The 24896-nt window shown below is 34.6% G+C and overlaps 6 protein-coding genes across 10 annotated transcripts; 3 read left to right on the forward strand and 3 right to left on the reverse strand.

The window, feature by feature from the left end:
- Positions 1 to 2630: 2630 nt before the first annotated feature.
- LOC101209673 (DEAD-box ATP-dependent RNA helicase 51) lies at positions 2631 to 7600 on the forward strand. Its single transcript, XM_004137411.3, has 12 exons — positions 2631 to 3250; positions 3544 to 3729; positions 3885 to 4070; positions 4445 to 4528; positions 4766 to 4807; positions 4938 to 5009; positions 5094 to 5393; positions 6015 to 6053; positions 6181 to 6285; positions 6548 to 6616; positions 6712 to 6837; positions 7252 to 7600. The coding sequence occupies exons 1-12, from the start codon at positions 2798 to 2800 to the stop codon at positions 7414 to 7416; spliced, it is 1827 nt and encodes a 608-aa protein (XP_004137459.1). The 5' UTR covers positions 2631 to 2797; the 3' UTR covers positions 7417 to 7600.
- A 310-nt stretch (positions 7601 to 7910) lies between these two features.
- LOC101205884 (mavicyanin) lies at positions 7911 to 9005 on the reverse strand. Its single transcript, XM_004137565.3, has 2 exons — positions 8528 to 9005; positions 7911 to 8431 (listed from the first exon to the last, which is right to left on the reverse strand). Exons 1-2 carry the CDS (start codon positions 8730 to 8732, stop codon positions 8097 to 8099), a joined length of 540 nt encoding a protein of 179 aa, XP_004137613.1. The 5' UTR covers positions 8733 to 9005; the 3' UTR covers positions 7911 to 8096.
- A 357-nt stretch (positions 9006 to 9362) lies between these two features.
- LOC101206120 lies at positions 9363 to 14936 on the forward strand. 3 transcript variants are annotated; one of them, XM_031881277.1, is made up of 8 exons: positions 9367 to 9749; positions 9951 to 10176; positions 11290 to 11413; positions 11534 to 11874; positions 12146 to 12860; positions 12942 to 13370; positions 13867 to 14042; positions 14435 to 14936. In XM_031881277.1, the coding sequence occupies exons 1-8, from the start codon at positions 9640 to 9642 to the stop codon at positions 14528 to 14530; spliced, it is 2217 nt and encodes a 738-aa protein (XP_031737137.1). In that variant the 5' UTR covers positions 9367 to 9639; the 3' UTR covers positions 14531 to 14936. The 3 variants fall into 3 exon arrangements, 2 of the variants coding, with proteins under 2 accessions (XP_031737137.1, XP_011650425.1); XR_004214575.1 differs by having other exon boundaries at positions 9363 to 9749; positions 12146 to 13455; XM_011652123.2 differs by having other exon boundaries at positions 12146 to 13370.
- Positions 14937 to 15068: 132 nt separating this feature from the next.
- LOC101210168 (peptidyl-prolyl cis-trans isomerase CYP26-2, chloroplastic) lies at positions 15069 to 16510 on the reverse strand. Its single transcript, XM_004137413.3, has 2 exons — positions 15543 to 16510; positions 15069 to 15363 (listed from the first exon to the last, which is right to left on the reverse strand). The coding sequence occupies exons 1-2, from the start codon at positions 16397 to 16399 to the stop codon at positions 15258 to 15260; spliced, it is 963 nt and encodes a 320-aa protein (XP_004137461.1). The 5' UTR covers positions 16400 to 16510; the 3' UTR covers positions 15069 to 15257.
- Positions 16511 to 17031: 521 nt separating this feature from the next.
- Positions 17032 to 19730, reverse strand: LOC101210420 (single-stranded DNA-binding protein, mitochondrial). Of its 3 annotated transcripts, XR_968854.2 has the most exons (6): positions 19314 to 19730; positions 18991 to 19217; positions 18599 to 18699; positions 17939 to 18049; positions 17524 to 17663; positions 17032 to 17305 (listed from the first exon to the last, which is right to left on the reverse strand). XR_968854.2 is itself a non-coding variant. In XM_011652129.2 (5 exons), the coding sequence occupies exons 1-4, from the start codon at positions 19605 to 19607 to the stop codon at positions 17967 to 17969; spliced, it is 705 nt and encodes a 234-aa protein (XP_011650431.1). In that variant the 5' UTR covers positions 19608 to 19730; the 3' UTR covers positions 17032 to 17305; positions 17939 to 17966. The 3 variants fall into 3 exon arrangements, 2 of the variants coding, with proteins under 2 accessions (XP_011650431.1, XP_031745512.1); XM_011652129.2 differs by lacking the exon at positions 17524 to 17663; XM_031889652.1 differs by lacking the exon at positions 17032 to 17305 and having other exon boundaries at positions 17356 to 17663.
- Positions 19731 to 21568: 1838 nt separating this feature from the next.
- LOC101206357 lies at positions 21569 to 24687 on the forward strand. The gene is made up of 4 exons (XM_004137567.3): positions 21569 to 22348; positions 22446 to 22567; positions 24056 to 24232; positions 24341 to 24687. The coding sequence occupies exons 1-4, from the start codon at positions 22127 to 22129 to the stop codon at positions 24441 to 24443; spliced, it is 624 nt and encodes a 207-aa protein (XP_004137615.1). The 5' UTR covers positions 21569 to 22126; the 3' UTR covers positions 24444 to 24687.
- Positions 24688 to 24896: the final 209 nt, after the last annotated feature.

A 24896-nucleotide genomic window follows, 5' to 3' on the forward strand; every position in this document is an offset into this window, starting at 1 on the left:
TATTGGCTAATAGACTAAGATATTCCAATCTTTACTTTTTCTTTTCTTTTCAAATTAATCCCAATATGTTTTTAAAATAAAGCCAGTTCATAGAAGTCATCAAAAGGGCAAAGAATTATCCTAAGGAATTGCAACTCGCATCCCTGACACCATTGATGAGCTTTCCTCCTTTTGTTGACTGCTTTTTACTCTTCTTCAAAGTACCAAGTCTCTACTTTCACATCTCTTAAGTTTCTGGCTTGATTCTTTTCTCCTAGTTTTGGGATCATCACTTCATCATAATTTCATAGATTGATTTTCTATACTTACAGCTAAAGATCAAATGGGACATAGTTTCAAGGATTCATGTATCTAATCAATGAACACGGGGGAAAGCTTTGGTTCTATTATAGACATAGAGTATAGGAAATAGCAAGAACATAAATCGCCAAAAATGGGCCTAGTTGAAAGAAAATGATCTAATTTCACATGGACGATTTGGCTAGTGGGCTCGATGTGGCCACTTTGTAGGGGCCTCTTTTTCTCTTCCTGGTTTCATGGCTTTCATTACCGCCTCTCTCTCTCTCCCCTTTTTAGATAAAAGGGGAAAACGAGCAGGTCGGAATGAGAAATTCTGAGTCGCATCCTCCTTCTTTCATCTATTTTTGTGCATCTCTCATTCTAGTACGTGAGATTCTAGTCTGTCACACACTAAATTATCTATACCTTTTTTAAAAAAAATATTTATATTTTTATATGTGTGATGAGAGTAAGATGCACAAAGATAGATGCATTTAGAAATACACTTAAATATTGATTTTTACTACAAGTATAATCTACAACATGTGAAAAAAGGAGAACAAAAAGAAAGTAAACAAAGAAGTGCTTATCATTATCTCTAAAAAAACATTCTTCCCTCTCTTTCCATGCTTTATGTATCTAATCAATCATTCTTCAAAAGAATAGTGGCTAGCCTGCTTCATGATACCATCATTGCACCAATTAATATGGACTTTCACCTTATTGTATATCCAAAATCCTTCCCAATACCGATGGCCCGAAGGTGTTCTAGGTTTATTGATTGTTTTGTGTAGTCTCCAAATGTTGTTAATTTGTCTCCCTCACCTAATATAGACGAAAATTATAGTTCTTTTAACTTGCAATTAAATCATTGATATTTGACATAATAATTTGACATCTTATTTTCTAAAGTGCGTAGAGATTGCTAAGAAAGATGAGTTGAACTTAGAGCTCATTTGTGTGGGTTTGGATGGTGATATAAATTGACATTTGTCTGTTTAAAGTGTCACATTGGTGATGAAGACGTGCATCTAGTCCGGCTAAATGTTTCCCAATTTGCCTTGACATGCCCCGCTTGTTTTTACAAGTGTTGTCTTTCAAGTTGCAACCCACATGTCTAATCCACCAAATTGGTTCTTAGTTTAGATTATTATGTATTTTCAAATATCTCTATTTACTTCTATTTTCAATCAAATCTCAAAACTAGTTTTAATTTTAATTCTTAGTTAACTATATAAAAGAAAAACAAAACAAAATCTATGATTAACTTTCCCACGATCAATTTTGGAAATATATTAACATTGTATTTAAAATTTATAACAAGTATGGATTAAAATAAAATGAATATGATGTATTTGACCTTTCTAAATAAAATTGAAGATTTAAATGCATACTTGGATTAAGTGTTTTTAGGAGAAGAAAATGTTTATAAACACTTAGAAAGCCAATTTAAACGCACCAGATACATTTTTGCTCTTAGATTGTAAATATAGTTTCTATTTGATCCTTAAGTTTGAAAACACTAATTTTTTAATTTAAGTTTTAGTTTAATTTGAAGTTAGTCTATAGATCTCAAAATATTACAATTGCACCGTTAAGATTTAAGTTTTATTTAACTTTAGTCAATCTATTTTAAATTTTACACTTTTAACGTTGATTTTTCACTAAAAATTTATTACTTATACAAATGGCTATAAATTAATTAAAAATATAATGCCATGTAATAATTTTTAGAAGGTATTCATTATTATAAATATTACTAAATAAATGTCCATTATGCTTCGTGTCTATGTCATGTATCACTTCTTTCATATTCCATCTATATTGTCTTATATTTTAAAGAGTGTCCGTTATTATGTGTCACTTCCTCTAAATCTTATAAAATAGTGACATTTGTATAAACATTAGTTGAGCTTGAGGCATAATGAAAATTTTTTTTTCCTGCTCTTGAATATCTTGTTTTAGTAATCCAGTAATTTATTTATATAGTATATTGTATATATTATCATATTATTATTGTTATATTATATTTTCTCTATAATTCGGTCGTGCTTCTCAACTTCACAACATTCATGAAATAATGAAAGATGGCATCTATGATGAATATTCTTTGTTTCATTAGACATTGCCAAATTAAAACAATATTTTTTGAAAAATGTTTGAATGTATCTTCTTTGTAAAAATAGCTAAACGAATAAATTTGGTTTGATTCTAAATTAATTAATTAATTAACTTAAATCTTGATAAAGCTTGAGATAAGAAGTCGTCGACTTGTCGATTCAATTAGGCCCAGAGAGCCCATAATTTTATTTAAACGGGTCGACTTGTTGGCCCAAATAGGTGCGCATCGTGTAGTCGTTGAAGTCGTCGAATTTTTCTCTAACGCCGGTGGGTTTAGCAGATAAACCCTAGAAGAGCTGGGCGGCTTAGTCCCTACTGGCTTAGTATCAAACTCTTCTCTTTCATTATTCCTGTTCGAAATTCTAGCGACAATCATCACTTGGAAGAAGTTAATGCCATGGTCGAATTGGATGAGAAAGTTCCCTCCTCATCAGAGGTTGAGGCAATGAACAAAAGGCGCAAGAGGAAGAGACCCAAGAAAAATCTTCCTTCAACTACTACGGAAGAATTGGAACTTCAAAGTTCAATGCAAGGCGAAGAAGAAGGGGAAGAAGATGGTGTAAGCAACGAACCAGAGGAGAGAGTGAAAAAAAACGAGATGAAGAAGAAGAGGAAGACGAAGACGAAAACAAAGGTGAATGACGAGTTGGAAGACGAAGGGAACGATAATGTTAATGATGGCGAGGGCGAGGATGGCGTGGAAGGGGAGGGTGAGGAGGATGAGAATAAGAAAAATAAGGCTAAGACTGGTGGGTCAGGAATTATGAGTTCCGTTTCATTTGATTCGCTTGAATTGTCAGAGAAAACTCTACGGGCGATTAAAGACATGGGATTTGAGCATATGACTCAGGTGAGATTTCTGTTTAGAGGCTCTATTGTCAAATATTTTTAATTTTAAGTTTGCTGGATTTGTTTAATGTCAGTGCGTGACTAATGGTATTAACCTTGATGATGACTATAAATTGATTTTAATGGAGTAAGTTGAACACTCGAAAATGGTTGGAGTTCTTTTATGAATCTTGAGCTGGTTTTGTTTTTTTGTTTTTATTAGTACAACAAGTGGTGTATCATGTTTAAGGATTTGAACCTTACTAATACATTGACTTTCATATTCTTAAATTTTTTTCGACATTATGAATGCAGATTCAAGCCAGAGCAATTCCGCCTTCTCTAATTGGGAAAGATATTCTTGGAGCTGCAAGGACTGGATCCGGAAAAACTCTTGCTTTTCTTATACCAGCTGTGGAGTTGCTGCATCACATTTGCTTTACTCCTCGAAATGGAACTGGCGTTATAGTTATTTGCCCAACACGGGAGCTTGCGATGCAGGTTGACCGATTATTCCCCCTAACTTGTATTTCTCTTATAATTATTTAGTTATTGATGCTGAATGAGCTTACTATTTTTTTTTTTTTTTCCAACCATCCGTCAATCTCATCAGCTCTCTTGATATTATTACTAACTTACAATTTTTAATAATTCAGACACATGAAGTAGCAAAAGAGCTTCTCAAATATCATTCACAGACACTTGGCCTTGTTACCGGTGGTTCTAGCCGACAAGCTGAGGCTGATCGTATTACAAAGGGGGTCAATCTATTAATAGCAACCCCTGGTCGTCTTCTCGACCATCTTCAGCACACCAAGAATTTTGTGTTCAAAAACTTGAAGGTAATGTGGCCTATCTTTCATTTACTTGCCATTATTTATGTATATTGGAAAACATTTTTAGCAATTCTAAGTAAAGATTGCATTTTTTAAATTTGGTTGCTAGCGACTTCCTCTATGAACTTGTTGCTGCCAACGTGTGGTCTGCTCACATGTTCCCTGTTTTTGGATGAGAAATTATTTCACGAATAATAGGCTTATATATTAATTAAGTTGGTTTTTATCATCTCTAAAAAATCTGAATTTTTTGTTTTCATTCACAGTGACTTGAATTTGCATTTGAGTAACTCATTGAATTATGTTAGTAATTTCCTGTATGTAATCCTCAATTTTATAGCATGTCATTACATTCTTTCCTGTCTAAACGCCTTTTGCAGTGTCTCATAATCGATGAAGCAGACAGGATATTGGAAACCAATTTTGAGGAGGAAATGAAACAAATTATAAATCTTCTCCCAAAGGTAATTGAATGTTGTCCTATGTCTTTTGCGATGATTGGGCTTTTACAATACTGTATAATTACTTATTAGAAGTTGCCACATCTTCTGGTGTAACTTTGCAAATGGGGTTAAAGTAGTGTTTGGGTAGGAATGCACTGACACTACTATTGTTGTTTTTATTATTATTATGGTGGGATCATTCTTTTCCTCGTGCAATACTGTAATCTGATGGTATTTCAATTTGCATATTATTTGCAGAATAGGCAGACTGCTTTATTCTCAGCAACCCAAACACAAAAGGTTTGTGCATTGCATTCAACTTTTATACTTCTTCTCTCCTTGGGTTTTCTTCTTTTGTACCATAATGTATAAACAGCTATCAGTTTATGAACTTCTATTTCTTTGTTCATGTGGATTGATTTTGGTTCAGGTGGAAGATCTTGTTCGCTTGTCATTTCAGTCAACTCCTATTTATATTGATGTGGACGATGGTAGAACAAAGGTAACATAATCTACTGTTGTATATATGTTAATTTAATATGTAAGTACTTGCTTCTGATTGATTAAATTGTATGTGTTGTTGTAGGTCACCAATGAGGGGTTGCAACAAGGTTATTGTGTTGTGCCCAGCTCTAAAAGATTCATTCTTCTATATTCCTTCTTGAAGAAAAATTTATCTAAGAAAGTAATGGTCTTCTTCTCATCTTGTAATTCTGTGAAATTCCATGCGGACCTTCTTAGATATATTAAGGTCGACTGCATGGATATCCATGGAAAGCAAAAGCAGCAGAAGAGAACTTCTACCTTCTTTTCCTTCATCAAGGCCCAGACTGGGATCCTACTATGTACTGATGTTGCTGCACGTGGACTTGATATACCTGCTGTCGTAAGTTATCTTCTTCTTTCTTTCCTGATTTATTTTTGTTAGAAATAGTGGGCTTTGGGTCATGTTAGCCCAAGGGTAGTTGAGATTTACTTTGCCTTAATTTTTTATTGTTTTAATTAGGCTCGTGTTGCCTATAAATATTTTTTCCTTTGTAACTTTATTATCATGAGAAAACAATAAGAAATATCAGCTTCTCCTTGTACTAGGTTTCCACATAAATTTGTGTTTGTTCTACATCTCTATTTTCAATAATTTTGTGTATACACTTGTAGTGTTTGTTTGGGTAGGTGGGGCGGCTCCTTTTTACATTGGAGTTCTTTTGGGGTGTAAGTGTCCTGTCCACAAATACTTTGTCTGGATTCGTTAAAAGAGATCAATTCTATCAGCATAAACCTTGGAAGGATGAGGTTACAAGGAACTTGTATTGCAATGACTATAGAATAGAACTGATAGATTTTTATTTACTTCATAGTTGGCATCTCGCATCTGTGGACTGGCCTTTTGGAAACCACATATTAAAATTACCGAGTTTAAGGATAATAATGGTTTTACATTTCTTAGAGCCATTTAGCTTACCATGTAATTCTCATTGATTCTCTATGCTCATTTCAAATGTCTCAGGATTGGATTGTGCAGTACGATCCTCCAGATGAACCGAAGGTGCCTCTTGCTCCTTAATTATGTTCACGTCGCATTTAGTATCCTTGTAATTCCTGTATTATATTTTTTAAAATAGGTTATTCCTGTACTAATTGAGTTTAATGTTGTATGAAATCATTGAGTTTAGGAATACATTCACAGAGTTGGTCGAACAGCTCGAGGGGAAGGTAGCAAAGGAAATGCCCTACTTTTCCTGATTCCTGAAGAGATTCAGTTTCTTCGCTATCTGAAGGTCCGGTATTCTCCCTAATATTTATGTTGAATTGTAAGCACTGTGAGATTCAAATTAACTTCTTCACAGAGGTCAAGTAGTATTAGAGAAAAAGCATAAACAAACGAAGCTCAGAAGTCCATACAGTTTTGCTAATTTCACGTTTCTCTTAACTAAACCTAACTGTATATAGGAGCTTGTTTGATAGGAGGGATTAGCATACATAGTTTCATAGTGTTCTACCGTCTTATTAATAGTTTGATGATTCGTGTTCTATTGGCAGGCAGCAAAAGTTCCAGTCAAAGAGTATGAGTTTAGCGATAAGAAACTGGCCAACGTGCAATCTCATCTGGTGATTCCCTTGTCATCTCGAGCACAGGCATACATTATGAAATATTTATTACTAATCCATTGATTCTAACTCTGGACTCTTTTGAATGATGCCAGGAGAAACTAGTTGGGAGCAATTATTATTTGAACAAGTCAGCTAAGGATGCTTATAGATCCTATATATTAGCTTACAATTCACACTCAATGAAAGATATTTTCAATGTCCACCGCCTTGATCTGCAGGTACTAACTAATTTTTTCTCATCTATGCATATAAAGATAATTCGCTTATGCTATGTCATTTTCTACCTAAATCTTAGCAAACTAAAATAGTTCGATAGACAAGCCTTTGTTCACACGGAAATGAGTGCATGTTTGAGATTGATTTTAAAACTGTTAAAATCACTTTTATCATGTTCAAAGTCACTCCATAACACAACTTGAATGCCTTGAAATTAATCTTATATTTAAGTGTGTTTTGAATCATTAGAAATGTGTTTCGTACTAATTTTAACCATTTTAGAATCACTCTTAAACATGTTCTGAACGTATTATATTACATCTTGAAGTTTTCTTTGCTAGAACTCGTGTATCTGGAGGAAGGTTATTATATATATTCTATCACTTCTCACTTTATAAATAAATGTGCACATACAGGGTATTGCTGCTTCATTCTGCTTTTCCAACCCTCCGAAGGTGAACCTTAACATTGACAGCAGTGCCTCAAAATTCAGGAAGAAAACGCGTAAAGTAGAAGGCGTCAACAACAGATTCAGTAAGAGCAAGAAAGAGGGAGATGACAGACAGTTCGTAAGATACTAAGCTCAACTCAACTGCTGTGTTCGTCAATGAAATTTTACTTCAAATTTCTTCATAGTTGAGGAAATTTTTACATTTATTTGATGATGTTCCTTAAATAGTCTGGTAACCCAGATGCGATTTTGTATCCTAATATTCATACCCTATTTAATGAGAGTGACTCTTATTGAATGCACATTTTTGGCAATCGAACTCTATATATATTTTTCTATTAGTCGAAATAAAAGGTAATTGATCCTTTTTCCTATTTTTGAAAAAAATAATTATAACTTTTAGAGATGAAAGATATATATATATATTTCCTATTTGTAATTACACCAACTTTTAAATTTGAGAATCAAACTTATAGTTTCTTTCAATGAAACTAAATCCAAAGTTGCAAAGCCCTCGAACTTATCATTCATGGTTGAGTTACACATTGATAGAAGTTATCGGGTAATTAAACTCTAAACTATCACTAGTCATTAGTTAATCAACAACACCTTAAGCCTCACATGGAAGAATTTCAAGCGTATTCCACATTTCTTTTTGTAATTTTGTTATTATTCAACATCTCCAAAATTACTCAACTACAATCAAAACTAAACCAACCATTCATTCATAACTCTAGAAGAAAAAAATTAACAAAAACAAAAATCCTAATAAATGAACAAACCAATCGAATTTCCCAAGATACCCCTATTTCAAATCGACAAAAACAGAGCAAAGAACAACATGAAGAACATCCCCAAGAATGAAGATGTAACAGAGACCAAATTAGAATGTGCAGCACCACTTTTTTCATCTGGTGGAACAGTGGGTGGGTGTGGAGGACTCATAGGTTCTAACACTTTGATTATCATTCTCTGACCTTTCTGACAATGCCCTGAAACTCCACTAATGAAATAGAACAATCCTGCTCTGTCAAGCTTTACCACACTATCTCCATTGTTTTCATAAAATAGAGGCTTTGGTGAAACACATTGTTTGTATTCTTCCTCCGTCACCATCATCACTGAATCTTTCTCGTACTTGAAATCTAACACAACCATCAATCTAAATCAACAAAAATTCTAAAAAAAACAAGTTTTTGTTCAAAATTTTCTAAAAAGAAGCAACTTTTTTGGGTACTTACGGACAGTGTCGTCGATATTGAATCTGTTGTGGGAAGCCCATTTGTTGTATTTGTCAGCTTCTTTTGGTTTAGGGGCTGACCAGCCATCGCTGTCGCCAACAAGGAAATCAGTGCTGATTGCTGGGAAGAAATGGAAGGAGAGGAGGAGGACGAAGAAAGCAAGTGGGAAAGGTTTGAAGGGTGAATAACAGTGGAGAAAAGACATGGTGGTTTGAGTTAAATGAGAAACGAAAGAATGAAAAAGGGGTTAAATAGAAGGAAGAAGAAGGAATGAGTTTGTTGGAAGTGGAGAGACGTGGAGAAAGTGAAGAGATTTTGGCGGTCAGCGTGAAGAAAGGGATTCCTTTTGAATTGCTATAACTGTTTTCTTTTTCCCTTTTTCAAAATGGGTTTTTTTCCTTATTTTTTCTTTAAGCATTGAAACAAGAAGCCATTGAAATTGTAATATTCAAAAAAAGTATTTTATGTTAACATTTTTACTCAAATTTGTTGTTTCTCTTAGTCGTAATGGTAATGATATTGAATGTAATAAGGTTGTGTTCGTGGGTCTAAACAGGTACTAATGAACCTAATGAACCTACAATATTTCTTTCGTCTTACTAATTCTTTTATTACGAATATATATTAAAGAACAAAATTTAATTGCATTCTAAAATGCTCCTAATAATTATCTTCTACTAAAATTTATATTTATAATTTAAAGTATCAATTGAGGTTCTTTTACCTTTTTCAATATGTGAGTGAATGAATTAAAATTACTTTGAAAGTAAATTTCATATTAATCAAATTGATTTTGGGGTTGGAATGGTATTAAGCCAAAAAAATCTCAAAAGAAATATTAAGAACATTACCTTAAAGATCATCATCTCATATTCATCAAATCAATGGCGTTGATGCAAATTACAGATGGTGCCATTCCCGTTCATCTCTAAACTCAGGGTCTAGTCGGAGACGGAGATACAGACCGATTGATACTACCTTCACTCCTCGACGTCGAACACACAAACACAAGAAAACGCCGCACCGAAGAATTTCGTCGGAGCCCTCGATTTGCAGTTTCTTCTCTCTTCTGCACACAAACAAATTCCCAATTTTCATTCGAGATTCAACCCATGTCGCAGGATTCAGAGAAGAGATTCCATTCCATCATGGACAAGCTCTTTCAGAATGCACAATCCACTCCTAACTCAAATTCCGCATCTTCCCCCTCCTCCTCCTCCAGGTTTTCTCGCTTTTCTTAGCTCATTGTGTTTTTCGTTTGTGTTAGTTTTTGAGAACATGAAAGCATGAGCTGAATTTTAGCTAGTTTATGTGTTTTTGGTTTGTAAATAGGGTAGCTAAAGTTTTGTGATTGTTCATCCTCTCGTGAGTGATGTTCTTAAATTGTTTTGTTTAACATGAATATTTTCTGTTTCAATGATAGTCCATCCGGAGTACAATTGTCGAGAGGGAGAAAACGGCCTTATTCTTCGTCTGCTTTGGTAGTGGGAGAGCTGAGATCAAAAAGTGATGTTATTGAGGCATTGCAGAAGCATTCTTCAGCTTCTGTTGGATCCTCTGATGCTCCATTGTGCAGGCCTTGGGACCGTGGAGATCTTTTGAAAAGACTAGCCACATTCAAGTCAATGACATGGTTTGGTAAACCTAAGGTTTGTTTCAGATGTTTCACTTTCTTCTTTAACATCTTATCAATATTTCTTGTAATTTCAATTTTCAATTATGTAGCGTTTGTGCTTATTCAATTGGTTAGAGGATATTTCACTGGGTACATTGTCTTGGTTTTCCTTGGAAATATATACTATTGAGTTTTGTTTTCTGATGGTATTTTGGCTTTCAGCTGAATTACCTTTTTTGGATTTAGTGGACTGTCCCTTCACCACTTTGATCACAGTTTAAAGTTCAGGTGATGGTACAATTTTAGGAAATGTCTGTTTGGGCAAAGGGAGAAAAGGAAGGATCAGGTTTAGAGTGTCTTTTGATTCTTTCTAAAAGATTAAGCCTATTCAAGTCATTGTCAATGGCTGTGTTTGGTGATTCAAGTGCACCGTCTAACTATCAGAAATGGATTCGTTTATTCTCTGGCTAGGAAATAAATATTAGAGCAAGCAGAGTCAGAATAAAAATATTTTAGAACTCAACTATTCTCTCTGGCAATTGGAAACGATATGTTGTTGGCCAAGGGCTGTTATTTCACATGTTTTTCATTAGGTTGTTGAATTATTCACATGATTTGCTCTATCTTACTTCATTCATGTTCTCGTTTTTCTATTATCTCATATTCTCCTGCACACCTAATATTTAAGTTTACAACATTTTCTGTACAAAGTTCTCAGAGAACTTATCACTACTTTTTGCCTTCATATAAAACAACCACTGGATTCCAAACCTTTAGTAGTATCTTTTATCACAAACATCTTTTTTTTTTTTCTGGATAAACGTTCTGTTTCTCTCCCTACAAGTTCTCTCTTTTTAATGTCTATATTTGATCGGTTTCACACTGTATAATATTTATCTATGATGCGTTTCTGTATTCTTGCTTTGTTTCTCTATGAGTAGTGATTTGTTTCATTAGATTTTTATTTGATTTTCTTAGTCATTCAGTATTTCCATATCAATGAATTTGGAGAGTATATGGGTCCCATATGTAGTTTGCAAATATCTGATTTTATGTAAATGTCCCTTTCTTTCTCCTCTCTGAAAAACATACATACAGTTTGGCTATTCTTTGATTCTAATATTAGAAAATTTTAAATCTTTCGTAGGTAGTGAATGCTATAAATTGTGCTAGAAGAGGTTGGGTCAATGTAGATACAGATACTATTGCCTGTGAATCATGTGGAGCACGTCTTCTTTTCTCTACCCCATCTTCCTGGAATCAGCAACAAGGTACGACTCTCTACCATGTACATGTAGTACTGAAAGAATGTGACACATTTTGACCCCAGTTTGCTTTCTTTCCATTCTTTTTTCACTAAAGATGAATTGTTCTGTGTTTTTCTCTCTCAGTTGAGAAGGCCGCTTTGGTATTTAGCTTAAAGTTGGACAATGGGCACAAGTTACTATGTCCCTGGATAGATAATGCCTGTGATGAAGCATTGGCTGATTTTCCTCCTACCCCTCCTCCAGTTTTAGTTAATAAATTTAGGGAGCGTTATTCAATGTTACTACAGCTTTCAGCTCTCCCTGTTATTTCGTCTTCATTTCTCAAATGGATGAACAGTCCCCATCTCAAGCAATTTATTGAAGAATTAACCTGGGAAAATTTTGGCAACGAGTCTCTTGACAAATCTGAAATGGAGTACCTTGGAGATGGACATGACTCAGATACTCCTAAAGTATATTATCAGGTTTTGCTCTTGCTCCATCGATGTGTACAATTCCAGTAATTACAAATCTTCTTAGGAGTTGTTGTCTGTCATTATCATTTACGCTATTAACCTTTGCCAATCTTTCTGATGTTGGCTTTGTATTTTATTAAAATTTAGGATATATACTCATGATAAAATGGTATAAGTACTCACAATTTCCCTTAAATGTATCAGATTTTTTCCCCATAATTCTTAGTACAAGTTCACTTTCTGGCTATTTGCGTAATTAACTAAATTTAAAATATTGCAGGCTCTAAAGCTAATTAGCTTGTTTGGATGGGAACCCCGTTCACTGCCCTATGTAGTTGACTGCAAGTCCGGAGCGTCAGATCAATCTCTCAAGAAATCCACCACTTTTGATTCACGCCCTACAGTCAGTCTCTTCACTACTACCACCAAAGAAAATGTAGCTGGAAATAGAATTGCTGAGCTTTCAAGTGAATTGCAATCGCAGCCTAATTCTGTTGTTTTGGATTGCCGGCTTTGTGGAGCTAGTGTTGGATTATGGACTTTCCATACTATTCCTAGGCCTGTGGAAATCATCAGATTGGTTGGATCCACCGAATTAAACAGTGAGTCAGGCACTCATGATTCAGGCAATAAAAGTGTCATCAATCATGCAGGTATTGGTAATGTTGGAATATCAAAATTAACTTCAACAATTGCAGGGGGGCCTACCCCTGCACGACAGAGTTTCAAGGCCACCATCACTTTGCCTGTAATTGGCCAAAGTTTAAGGGCTAGGCTATTCAGTGATGAAAAGTTTAGTGATCAGGTGTATAATGACCAAGAAATGGTCCAAGCTGATTCCTCGGATAAAAAAATGTCACAAAACAGCAAAAGCAATGAAGATGCCATCCCTACTGGAGAAACAGATCAGCCAAAAGACGGAAGATTGTTACAGAATCAAACACTTGATCCTGGATGCGTTACTTCTGGTGATGATCAGACTCCTTTGTTGGAAGGTACGAGTGTTACTGATCATGGAACCTTACCTCAATCTAGTTTGAATGGTTCAACTGAAGAAACTAAAGTAAAGAGCACAGAGTGTGTTCCTGCGCAGAAAATTGAAGTGTCGGAGAATGCTGAGAATTCAATACAGTCGGATTCTGGTAATAAAGTAGCAGATCTCCATCCCCTAACTTCTCCAGCCGAAAATCCTTTGACGTCAACAGATGCTGCTATGATCACAAGTACTGAATGCAGTGAAAAGGAGTTGCCTTCTGATGTCTCTGACCAATGTGATAATTCAAATAGCAAAGAGATTTCATTGGCCGACTCACAGATGACCTCATGCAAATCTTCACGCCTTGAAGATGATACAAGTACCGATATTGCTGGTGTGGAAGAATCAATGAAAGACAAACTTGGTTCTGATAACCACACCACTTTAGAAAACCAGGCCCGTGAAGGAGGTGGCTCCAATGACAAAGTGCATACCTCAATGAACAGCATGCATCTTGCCCATGGTGGAGGTACCATTTATCAAATCCTCTTAATCCTTCTCTTTCCACGAATGGTGCAGCATATTTATAGATTCACTAGTTATCATAGCCTTAGGTAAGGCAGCCCCTAAGATATTCTGTGGCTTCATGCTTTAGTTCAGTGGTATTGACATATCTAAGTGCAATAATTATTAAAGTTCAATTGTTTACATGAAAATTTGTGTTGGAATAAATGGAGTGGCAAGTTGTCTGTGAGCAAGTATATTAAGCTTTCTGAACGATAGTTGGCTTATTTGCTGTAGAAATGTTAGATTAATTGAATAAGAATTCTGTATAATGTATCATAAACTATCCTAGCAGCTGGTTAAAGAACAAGTCAGTTAAAAGAATCAACCCGGCATGTGTTTTTTTTTTTCCTGCCAAGTTTGTATCTTCTCTGTTATCCTTCCCAATTCATTATTTTTAAATGATAAATTTAAATTATATGATGAATCATATTTCATTATTTTTACCTTATTCCTTGCAGAGGATTATTCCAAGGGTGTAGAGTTCGATCCAATCAGGCAGCACAGATACTTTTGCCCGTGGATTGCCACAGGAAATGTCGCACCTGGATGGAAACAAACCCTAACTGCTCTACAGCGTGAAAAAGGCTCTTCACCACATTCACCTAAGAACTCTCCATCAGCGTCCCTCATTAAGGTACGTAAGGACGTCCAGTAGTCAAGCAATGTAGATGTTCACTCCATTAATATTTTAATGCTAGAATAGTAGTGGCATGGCACGGTATATTGGTCTTTTGCAATACCATTCTGGCCGTGATAAATGGTAACCTAATTTTGAATAAACCATCGAAGTTGTTTTGGAACAAATTCAGTAAACTGGTTCCTAAGTAGTTAATCCATTGCATTCATTGATAATGTTTGGATCAGTAGTTCTCATTCTATGGGATATGATTTATCCATATATTCTGTTCTTGGATTTTCAACCTCCTGCTCTTAAATCCCCCATTGTTGTTTTCCTGTTCTGTGCCACGCACAGGAGACTTTCTTTCTCAAGTGAATCCACACTGAAAATTGTGTTTTCTTTTCCAGGTCAATGACCCCGTTACATCGGTTCGAAATCTATTCACGTCTTCTGCGAAGAAATTGAAAAGCAGTCTAGTTTCTAACGAAAGAACCAAGCACTAGACACTGCTTTCAGTTACATATTAACCTGACAGAGCTTCCAGGATTGAGTTTCTGCCTCTTCTAAGGTATTATGAGATACACACCCTTTGAAGAAGGGTTTTTCATGTCATGCCGTTCCCTATTGAGTAAATTCTCAAATGAATACATATGTTGTCATATCATTATCTATTTGTTCTCAAAATAGTTATTATGGGGTTTTGTAATACTAAAGTAATTTTGACTCGGCCTCTATTGGTAGCTTGCAATTTTTGGAACTTAGTTTGAGGTTAAGATTGACGAGTGTGGTCGGGGCTATTAATTTAGATTGTTATCGAAACATAGTCATTAATTTGTAAGGTCACGATTTTGAGTATTACCAATCTGATTATAACTAAATGGTAATTGACATGCACACATTCCCCTTCTATTCATATTTTTGTACTTCTACATTTGTTGTACTAAGATGACGATGGTGGCCATTACCTAATTTTCATATTCCATGGTTCTAAATTCATTAATCATGTTATGTGGAATGAAATGAAAATTAACATAAGGTGAGAGATTGAATGTACAAATTAATTTATAGAAGCAAAATACCTCATTATGAATATAGTTACATTTAAATAATTCAATTGAAAAAATGACAAACAAAACTGGAAGCACAATCGAGTTATTGTAGCCAACATAAGCACAAGCATAAGTACGCATAGCTCAACTCGTACAAGTATTTATTTTGGACAAAGACTAATCATTCCTCTAGCAACCCACAGTTTGTGACAATCACTTTAGAATAAGGACGGTTGAACCCTCTTTCTGCAACAACAGCTCTTTTATCGCCTATTATCTTTGCGACTCTGCTCATCAAATCCAAACGTCAATGTCAAGTTTAGAAATCTAAACCTTAAACTTTAAAAAGTAACGCAATCTTTAATAATCTAATAAGTGTTTGTTCCAAACATGATTGAAAAAGGTTTTCTTTTGATGTGTTCATCAAAGTATAAAATAAAAGAGAAATATGAAACTAAAACTTTACCTGAAATAAGGAGAAGTAGTATTATCTTTAACAGTCTTCACTTGTGCAATCTTCTCCACAACTTCCATTCCATCCAAAACAATTCCAATCACCAAAGCTGAATCATCAAGCTCTGGTGAATCCTTAACCGATATCGTGAACTCCGTCCCATTCGGTTCGGTACCGACCTGTTCCTGATCAACCTCCAGCTTCCCTTTCCTAGCTACCAACTTCAACTTAGGAGGTGGTTTTAAAGGGTCTCTCACAATGATCCCCACAGTCGAAGCCAAATTCTTAGTCCCAGAACATTTCTCATTCGCTCTCTCCCATTCATCCTTAAGAGTTTCAGATACTAATTCATTCCCATTCCTCTTTGCAAGCTCAAAATCCACACCATAAGATCTAACTCCACTATGTTGAACATAATTTGAAGTGATCTTTACAAAGTCTTTTCTTCTATAAGAAATGCCAGCAGCTCCGCTTACAAGATTGCTAAACCTTGCAACTCCTGCTGGGGAATCATTGCCATAAAGGCCAATGATAATGCGACCAGCAGGAACTCCATCAATGGAGATATCAAGAAATGCACGTTTCGTAGGGATCTTTCCAGTGCAAAGAAAGTCATCATTTTTAGGACTCTGTAATTCTTCTTCTTCAACCTCTGCTTTGGAGGACATTAAAAATGGGTCTTGAATTTGAGAGTTAAAGAGAAGAAGTAAGAGGGAATTGGTTCCAATGGTGAGATTCCGGCGGGAGATTTTGCAACATTGTTTGATGAATGGAAATTTTGAAGAAGTGGGGATGTTTTGGGTTTGGGTTTGGGTTTGGGTTTGAGAAGAAAGGTTTGGGGAATGAAGAAATTTGGGGGTTCGCAACATGTCCTGATTTGGAGTGTGTTGATTTTGGGTTTGTTGATTTTCATTCACTGTGAATTTCAAGTGTTTTGGGGAAGAAGATTTTGTGGATAAGCAATGTGTAAAATGATGGCCACATAAGATAAGAGTGTAGATTTTCTTGTGGCATTTGTCCACCAATCATAAAAGAGTAATGTGGGTCAAACTATGTATTCCTATTCTTTGATAATATTTTTGTTTTTAATCTCTTTGTTTTTGTTTTGCTTTAGTTGGTCTTGTATTTGTTAAGTACTTCAGTGAATTTTTTTAAAAAAAAAAAAATAGTTTTGAGAGTTTGTTTGAATCTTTTGACAAAATAGTTATAAACTTAATTTCCAAAATTATGAGAATGAAACTAAAATCATGAGAATGAAAAAGTTTCGCATTTTGAATTAGCAAATGAATATAATGAAACATTTTGTTTTCTTTTTGCAATGAGTATGAGTTTGTTGTTTGACGAATCCAATTATATAAAAGCATTGATTTTATGTTTTATATTTTATTAACTTCTTACACATACATAGGCTTTAAGTTTTACAGATCTTCGGACTTCTAATCCCAAATACTCTCTAAATACATACTTCTCTTGGATTCAATGTATTAAAGGTTCATAGGAATTTTGTAGTACGAAACATTATGATTCTATTCGGAGCAATAATTTTAACACATCACCAATTTGATCACGAGAAATGTTAAGTGACACCTTTCAATTGTTTAATTTAGGTTAAATTATAGAAAAAGACATTCAAATACATTAACTTTTCTTCTAACGTTCGGAACAATTTTTCTACACCAAAAGCAGTTTGATGAGAAGCAAGTTTCCCTCCAGCAATCATCTCAGTCACCTTCACGTTGCTTTTTGTAGATTATCCGTCACCTTATTATCCCTTTCTGCACCATTACGAACCAAACACAATCTTCTGTCATATTTTTAGTATCTATTTTCTAGAAAATGCCAATTTCATTCATTGTCTATTATTGAAAATACATAGCATCACAATGTACGAAACTCAATCATTCCCAGTTATGGCATTTTTTATTTTAAGTTATCAGTTATCAGATTCAGGCATTTGAATTTCAATTTTCAATCTACCAACTCATACTCATACATTATGTGGCTCCATTGCTCACACATGTGCCTCTAATAACCCATCAAAGATTGTCTTGCGCATTGAAAGTACTGATGCTTGTTTCACAAAAAGACAGCATTCACTCTGTCTAACCATAACTATGCCCATGACCCCTGCAACTGAACATGCAAGCACAAAATAAACATCTCAAAAGAAACAACAAGTCGTGTACACGGTTGAAAAACAATGAAGAAGTGGATTTCAATTCTCTCTCAATCAAATTCATTTAAATCGTATAAATATCAAAGACATTTGTCGCTCGACAGAGGGTGGGGGGGGGGGGGGGGGAAGGGAATCATCACTAGGCCATGCAGTAGATCCTTTTCTGAATGTCTTATTGCAAGTCTGTGAAGTGAAATAACAGCATTTACAGAGAGAAGTGGGTGATTCAAACCTTCAGATGACAAAACTGCAAACGTCTCTTAGTAATAGCCAACACCTCTGAATTCTGATGGGGTGGACTCCTGAGCATTACCTTCTCCCTTCCCCAAAAATACAAGCCGTCCTACATAACAACCAAACTTTATCAACGGAGGTCATATGTGGTGATCCTAGGGCCATTTGTTTCAGCATGCATGAATGTCAAGTCAGCACAAAAGCAATCAAATTCTTTATAATTCCTCCGATTCACAAAGAATCAGGCCATGAAAAAACAAATGGAAAAACCATAGACCCAACATTATAATTCAAATACCAGTCGGTCAGAATCTATATAGGTTTTTCAGCCTACAGAAGAAAATAAATTTGCTTTTCTTTTTTTAGTTAAAATACATATCACGTCCAAGAAAGGACATTCACATCGTAAAGAGGCTGTACCTTCGTCACAGTTCAGAACAAAACTTGCCGAATTCTTTTTTATTAAAGATGACACAAATGGTATGTAGTTTAATTAAGTAGCCATAATACATGAGGAACTCTATATTCATAGAAGCAGGGTACTAAAACATAACAAGGGTTGTACCATTTTCTTTTGTAAAAGAAACCGTTTGAAAGAACATATGATTAAAAAAACCACAAAAGACCGCTTTAAAGAATGAAGGGGTAAGTGATGTACCATTGCCACGAATCGCAACTTCTCTAATACGTCGAACAAGACCAGTGACTTGATCAGTGAAGATTTTGGTCTCCAAGTTCCCTTCCAAATACAAAATTGAACTGACAAGGACAAATTTACACTGTAAGAATAAAGCTGCAACAAAGAACAGCGAAACTAAGACTACAACAATATCTTTTGTGAGAAACGGAGTAACATGAACCAGAAAAAAACGATAACTACAAAGTTAATAACGGGCACAGTTTGGAATTCAAATTAATCGAGTACAGCTTCCCATCACTATACTAATCAAACATAAGCTCGTTGTTAAGAATTGATGGCAGAATATAAATAAATTTCTATGATATTATCTCCATGTACCTCAGGTAAATGATCAAGACTGAAATGCTTACCCGGGCACAACATGCTTCATGACGATATTGCCCAGTCTCGTAGGATAAATCGAAACCCGATGCCATTGAACTGCGCACCGATTTGCATACTCTCTGGGTTCCTCGTTAGCCAAGGGTCTCCGATTATTACGAATACCCCCTGTCCCAACTGATAACAGCGTCACTGTTCTTCCACTCTTCAGCTGCTTCTGCAATGGACTTTGCCCCACCTTACCCACCAATATAGCCTTCAAGCAAACACGAAATGTCAATAAGATGAAAATGTAAGCAAAAAAACATCGAGAATCGAAAGTCTCAAAGCACCTATACATCATCCAACGTACCTTATAAATGCCAGCATCGAGGCCATTTTCCAGAGGTCGATTATAGACCGGTCTCGGTTGGGTGGGTGATTGGGACGAGGACGGTGAGAGAGAAGGTTGATTAGTTACTGAATTTGAGTCCAATTCCGTGTACAAGTCCGATTCAATACCGGACTCAGTGATGTCTGATACCGAGCGGAAGGAAAGGTTATTAGTGCAATAGGTTACTGGGAGGATATCGTAATGATGAGAAGCTTTTGAATTCGATAGGAGAGAGCGGCAAAGCCTTCTTGACAGTGCAACCATGGAGGTCATCGTCTTCGTAATTGGCAATCTGTAGAGAAACTCAGAAGTTTAGCGCATGGCTTAAACCCTAGAAAGTTAGAACCCTTCAGATAGTCGAACCGACCCGAACCGTAATCTGGATTATGATGCGGGTTGAGGTTCGGATCGGACCGTGTTTTTTTATTCTTTTTCATGCTATTTTATTTAGAGAAATTATTTTCAATATTGTCTAACTTCAAAGTTAAAATTAAATCATCCCTACTTAACTTTTCATTTACGATTTTGAAAATTAAATCATCCTACTTAACTTTTCATTATATTAATCGTAATTAAAAAGGGAAGTGAGGTCGGGAAGTGAGGTCAAAAATTAATCCAACGATAAATAAGGTGTATAGTGACAGTTTTATTCATCGAGTTATACTTAAATTCAACTTGATCCATAGAAACGTGTCATGGACAGAAAAAATAAAAAAAAATTATCACTATCGATCATTCGAATCTTACGTTAAATCCAAGCAAGTTGCACTTTCGTGTGGTTGTCAAATTTCGTACAACAAAAAAGATTAATAGTGAAGCCTTCAATTATGTCATGAAATTTGTTTGAGAAGTCCATCAAAGTACACAAATTGATGTTGCTGGGGATAACCAAGTCACAATCCTATTCAAATCCATACAAGATATGCTAGGTACAATGAATAACGGGTCATGGTTCTTTGATAATGGTTTAGTTTGTATCATAATATATTATAGCGACCATATTCAATCTCTATCTTTTCAATTTTCATCTTGAATACAAAATCTACATTTGCCTATATGTCATGCAACATAGCTCAACTAAAGTTGTATGCACCTCAAGCACTAACGGTTACAACTCATTAACTATAATAACCAACTCAACGCCTTAAACACCCACATAACATTTAAATCACATGTGTTTTCAAATTAGATGATGACGTAACAATGTATATTAAAACTCATTAATTAATTTGGTAGATATAAGGTATCGTCTATCTTTTCACCAAATACAAATATTTCTATTATTCTAAAACAAATTAAGAGAAAAAAGAAAAAGGTATATTATTTAAAGCAAAGTATCAACTTCCATACAAGAATTGGAGCAAAATATGAAACAAAAAAAAAGTAAATAATTGAAAGTTCATTTTTAAAAAATGAATTTGTTTTGTCTTAAACTTGATGACAATAATATGAAAGGAAACATGAAACAAACAAAAGCAAACAAACTATGAACTAAATGAATAAATAACTCAAACAAAACAAAAACAAACAAACTACGTGACCGCACGACCCATATTCTGCATTTTCCTTCTAAAATATAGTTTTAATATAATAAGGATGTGGGTAGGGCGTATGAACTATGAATTAATTATTTATGCATCATCCATTTATTTACTCACAATTGTATCCACCATACACGTGGCAGATATGGAATTTTAACCGTGAGATCATCACCTAAAACGTGCTCTAAGATACCCCGTAGATACTTCTTAAAAAAAATCACATACCATAAATTAAATCATAAGTAATTTTGAGTAATATTGATATTTTTGCATATCGCTTCATTGTTTAATTATAATTTGTCGTGTGATAAATTTTGTCTTGATTTTTTAAATTTTTTCTATGTGTATAATAGTAAATATATCATATACTATGTCTATTTATTTATTGTGTGTCAGGTCAACATACTTTTAAAACAAGGTGTGGTTCTTCGAATGGAGATTATGGTATTTCAGTACTAAATACTTTCTTACGTAATGAGATGTGTAAATATTAACTTGGATACCATATGAACATTATAACTCTATTGGTATAGTTATTATGTAATACTTCCCTCTACTAAAATTTTAATGTTCTTTTGTTTGTGGGTCTAGCTATTATAATTCTTCAAACTATTATAGTCACCCCTCGTTTCAAATGTTTGTTAAGAAAGCGAATCTAAAGGAGGTGAAAAAGAAGGAAAATGGAGTCTTGAAAAATGGAAACATTGAAGGAAAAAAGAGAAAGTAAGATAAGAAAATGCTTCAATGGAAAATAAGAGAGAAGATAACAATAATTTACTAAGGAGATTATTAATGCTTGTCACTCTCTTTCAATGTCTTTCCAAGTATAAAGTCAGCTTCTATGGCTTTCTTTAAAACAGAGCGTATCAAATTCCAAATTATCCATTAACAGATTAACCAAGCTTTTACGTTGTCTCTTCAATGGCGGACTCGCCAGAGCTTTGATCACAATATTCCACCATTCAAAAAATACTTTGGAGCGAAACGGAACACAGAATTATCATTACAGACCATCTAGAGGCCCACGAAAACAGAGCAGAGAGAAGAGAAGTTCATATTTCAGAGACAGCAAAATCCCAGTCAAATCACTACAGAGTTTCCTCCCATCTATTTCCACTGGGGTGTCTCAATTAATTGCATTTCATAATCCTCTCTCTCTCTCTCTCTCCTTATCTCTGTCAATACATCTATGGCGATATTCGATTTACAGAGATAGGCGGAAGAATCGCGAGTTTCTTGGTGAAAAGAGAGATGGATTTGAGAAAAATCGTGGTGATTGTTGAGGATGTTGAAGTAGCAAGAACAGCGTTGAAATGGGCGCTTAATAATCTAATGCGCTATGGCGATTTGATTACTCTTCTTCATGTATTTCCTTCTACAAGATCCAAAAGTAGTTCCAAAGTTCGTAATCGCCGATTGAATGGCTATCAATTGGCCCTAACTTTCAGAGACCTCTGTAACACTTTCCCTAATGTAAGTTTTCCCATTACAAATTTTTCTTGTTTCTTCATTCCTTTTGTTATACTGATGATTTGAGTAACGATAATCATTTTATAGGGTTATGTTACAGACAAAGGTAGAAATTGTTGTGACGGAAGGCGATCAAGAAGGTAGAAAGATCACGGCCATTGTTAGAGAAATTGGAGCTTCTGTGCTTGTAGTTGGACTCCATAGCCATAGCTTTCTATACAAGTAAGTTTTTTCAAAATTAATCAATTATTTCACCGTGTTGATGGATTATTGTTTTCATTAGAACTCTGGGAATCTTCATTAATTATTATGTAATTTATGATCCTGATCTGCCATTAATGAAGGGGGTCCTGTCCTGTCTGTTTACAACTTTTTGTACTGAATGGATCAGAGCCAGAGAGATTTTCTCTTCCCCATGTTTAGAAGTTAAGAACAGAGGATGGAAAAGAGAAACTTTCTGGGAAATTGCTCAAGAAATTGGTCAACTATGTTAGGTTAAGACAGTGTCTCAATGGGTTTAGAATTTTTTAATCTTTGTTTTCTTATGTGATTAACATGCATGATCATTGTCTAATTAGGATTTTGTGCTTTCTTTAATAGCAGAGGAGTGGTTATTGTTAATTAGATCTTTATATATATATATATATATACTCATTCCATGTGTATTGCTAAGAACAAATTTAATACCATCCTACTTACAACTATACTTAAATGTCAATTAAACCATCAACTTTTTGTGTTTTGGCTTTGATCTTTTCATCACAAAAATGCCTCTTACCTGACAATTTTATTACAAGCCAAAACCAAAAGTACCAAATTTCTTTTTTATGATAATTGGATAGGACCCATTTAATAACAGTCAGTGTCACTCTTTCTTATCATCCACCCAAAATATGTCATCTTTTGATATGACTTGGTGTGGTGGGAGAGAAGTTTCCTTTCCTTAACTTGGGATTTTGAATCATGGGTATGTCTATTGTGTGAGAATATGGTTCATAAAACTAATGTTAGGTGTTGTTTTAGCCTTAAAAGTTATATAAAATACCTCCTAAACTCCATCCATGTGTCCATCTTCTCTTTGCAGTTCATTTCAATAGGATGCCAAAAGAAATTAAGAATAGAAAATTAATACACAATAATGTAATGTATAAATGTGTAAGCAAAAAGAAAAAAATGGGTGCTAACATATAATGCACTCAATTATTTTTCTTGCATAAATTGAGTGGTTAACTATTAGGTGAAATTTTACCTAATAACACACCTTCTAGAAAAATAAATATTTATGTTATTTTTCCTAGGAGATGTGAATGTTATACTATATCTAATATTAGTTGATAAAGTAATGATCAAATTAATTAAATGGGATTTGTATTTGCAATGCATTCAAAATATGTCTAACCTTTAGTTGAGTTCAATTAGACAAAACTTTAAATATATAGAATATCTACTTGATACAAGATTAAAAGTTGAGAATATTTTAGGTTTAGGAAAAGGTAGGTTAAATCATTCAAAACTCAAATTGATTGATTCTCCTCTGTGGGCGTGAAATATAGAGAAAGACCTTACAACTAGGGAAAGAAATAACATTGTTACATTGCATGCTATATTACCATTAGCGATTTCATTTACGAGAGATTGTTTTCACTCTCCCTTCTTTGAATCAAAAAGAGAGAAATAATTAAAAATAACTAGCATTTTGTTTGTTAATAGGATGGCTATGGAGGAAGAAGATTTAACCAGAATTTTCAATTGCAAAGTGCTGGCAATCAAGCAAGCAACGAACACAGCGGAAGAATCACAAAAGACCAAGAGTGTGGAAGTTATAGCTGCAACTACGAACGGTTCAACCAATATGGAGTTCTCCCAGATCGAGATTGCTAAATTACAGTAAGCTAATTAAGCTAATCACTGAATTTAAATACCATTACTGGAAATATTTCTTATTCTTTATTTGAACTTGAACTTGATATTATTATATATACATATATATTGCAGAGCTCCTGAAGTTCCTATACAGAAAATTCCATACAGAATTTGCCCCGACCCTTATGCGATTATTTGGAGATCGAAGAAATCAACAAGAAGATGGACTTTGTGACAAACAACCACACCCAGACCTTCTTTATTTATCTCAACCTTCATTCATTCCACTAATGCTCCTTTATGTTCTATCTCTTTCCCACACTTCTTTTTAGACCTTGCCAATAATGGAGTTCTTTTTTGTCATTGTCAACAACAACGTATGCCTTGTACACCACACATCCAGTGTAGATGAAAAAAAGTGCACTACAATTGTAATCCATTTTATCTGATATATATATATAGGTTTTGCAGTTTTTCTTTGTGTGTTTCTATACAATTACTTTATACCTTGATCTTGTCTCTCTGCACACTCTTGAGACGTTTTATTTAATATAACAAAGGTTGTGAATGTACATATGAAATGTAGTTGAGCTCGTGGCAAATCTAGAGTATAGGGAACCCACACCTATTGAGAAAGGTTGAACATATTATTTTTTCAATATTGTTTACATTCTTTTATTTTCATATT

This window comes from Cucumis sativus, chromosome 1, assembly GCF_000004075.3.
Source record: "Cucumis sativus cultivar 9930 chromosome 1, Cucumber_9930_V3, whole genome shotgun sequence".
Classification (NCBI taxonomy): domain Eukaryota; kingdom Viridiplantae; phylum Streptophyta; class Magnoliopsida; order Cucurbitales; family Cucurbitaceae; genus Cucumis; species Cucumis sativus.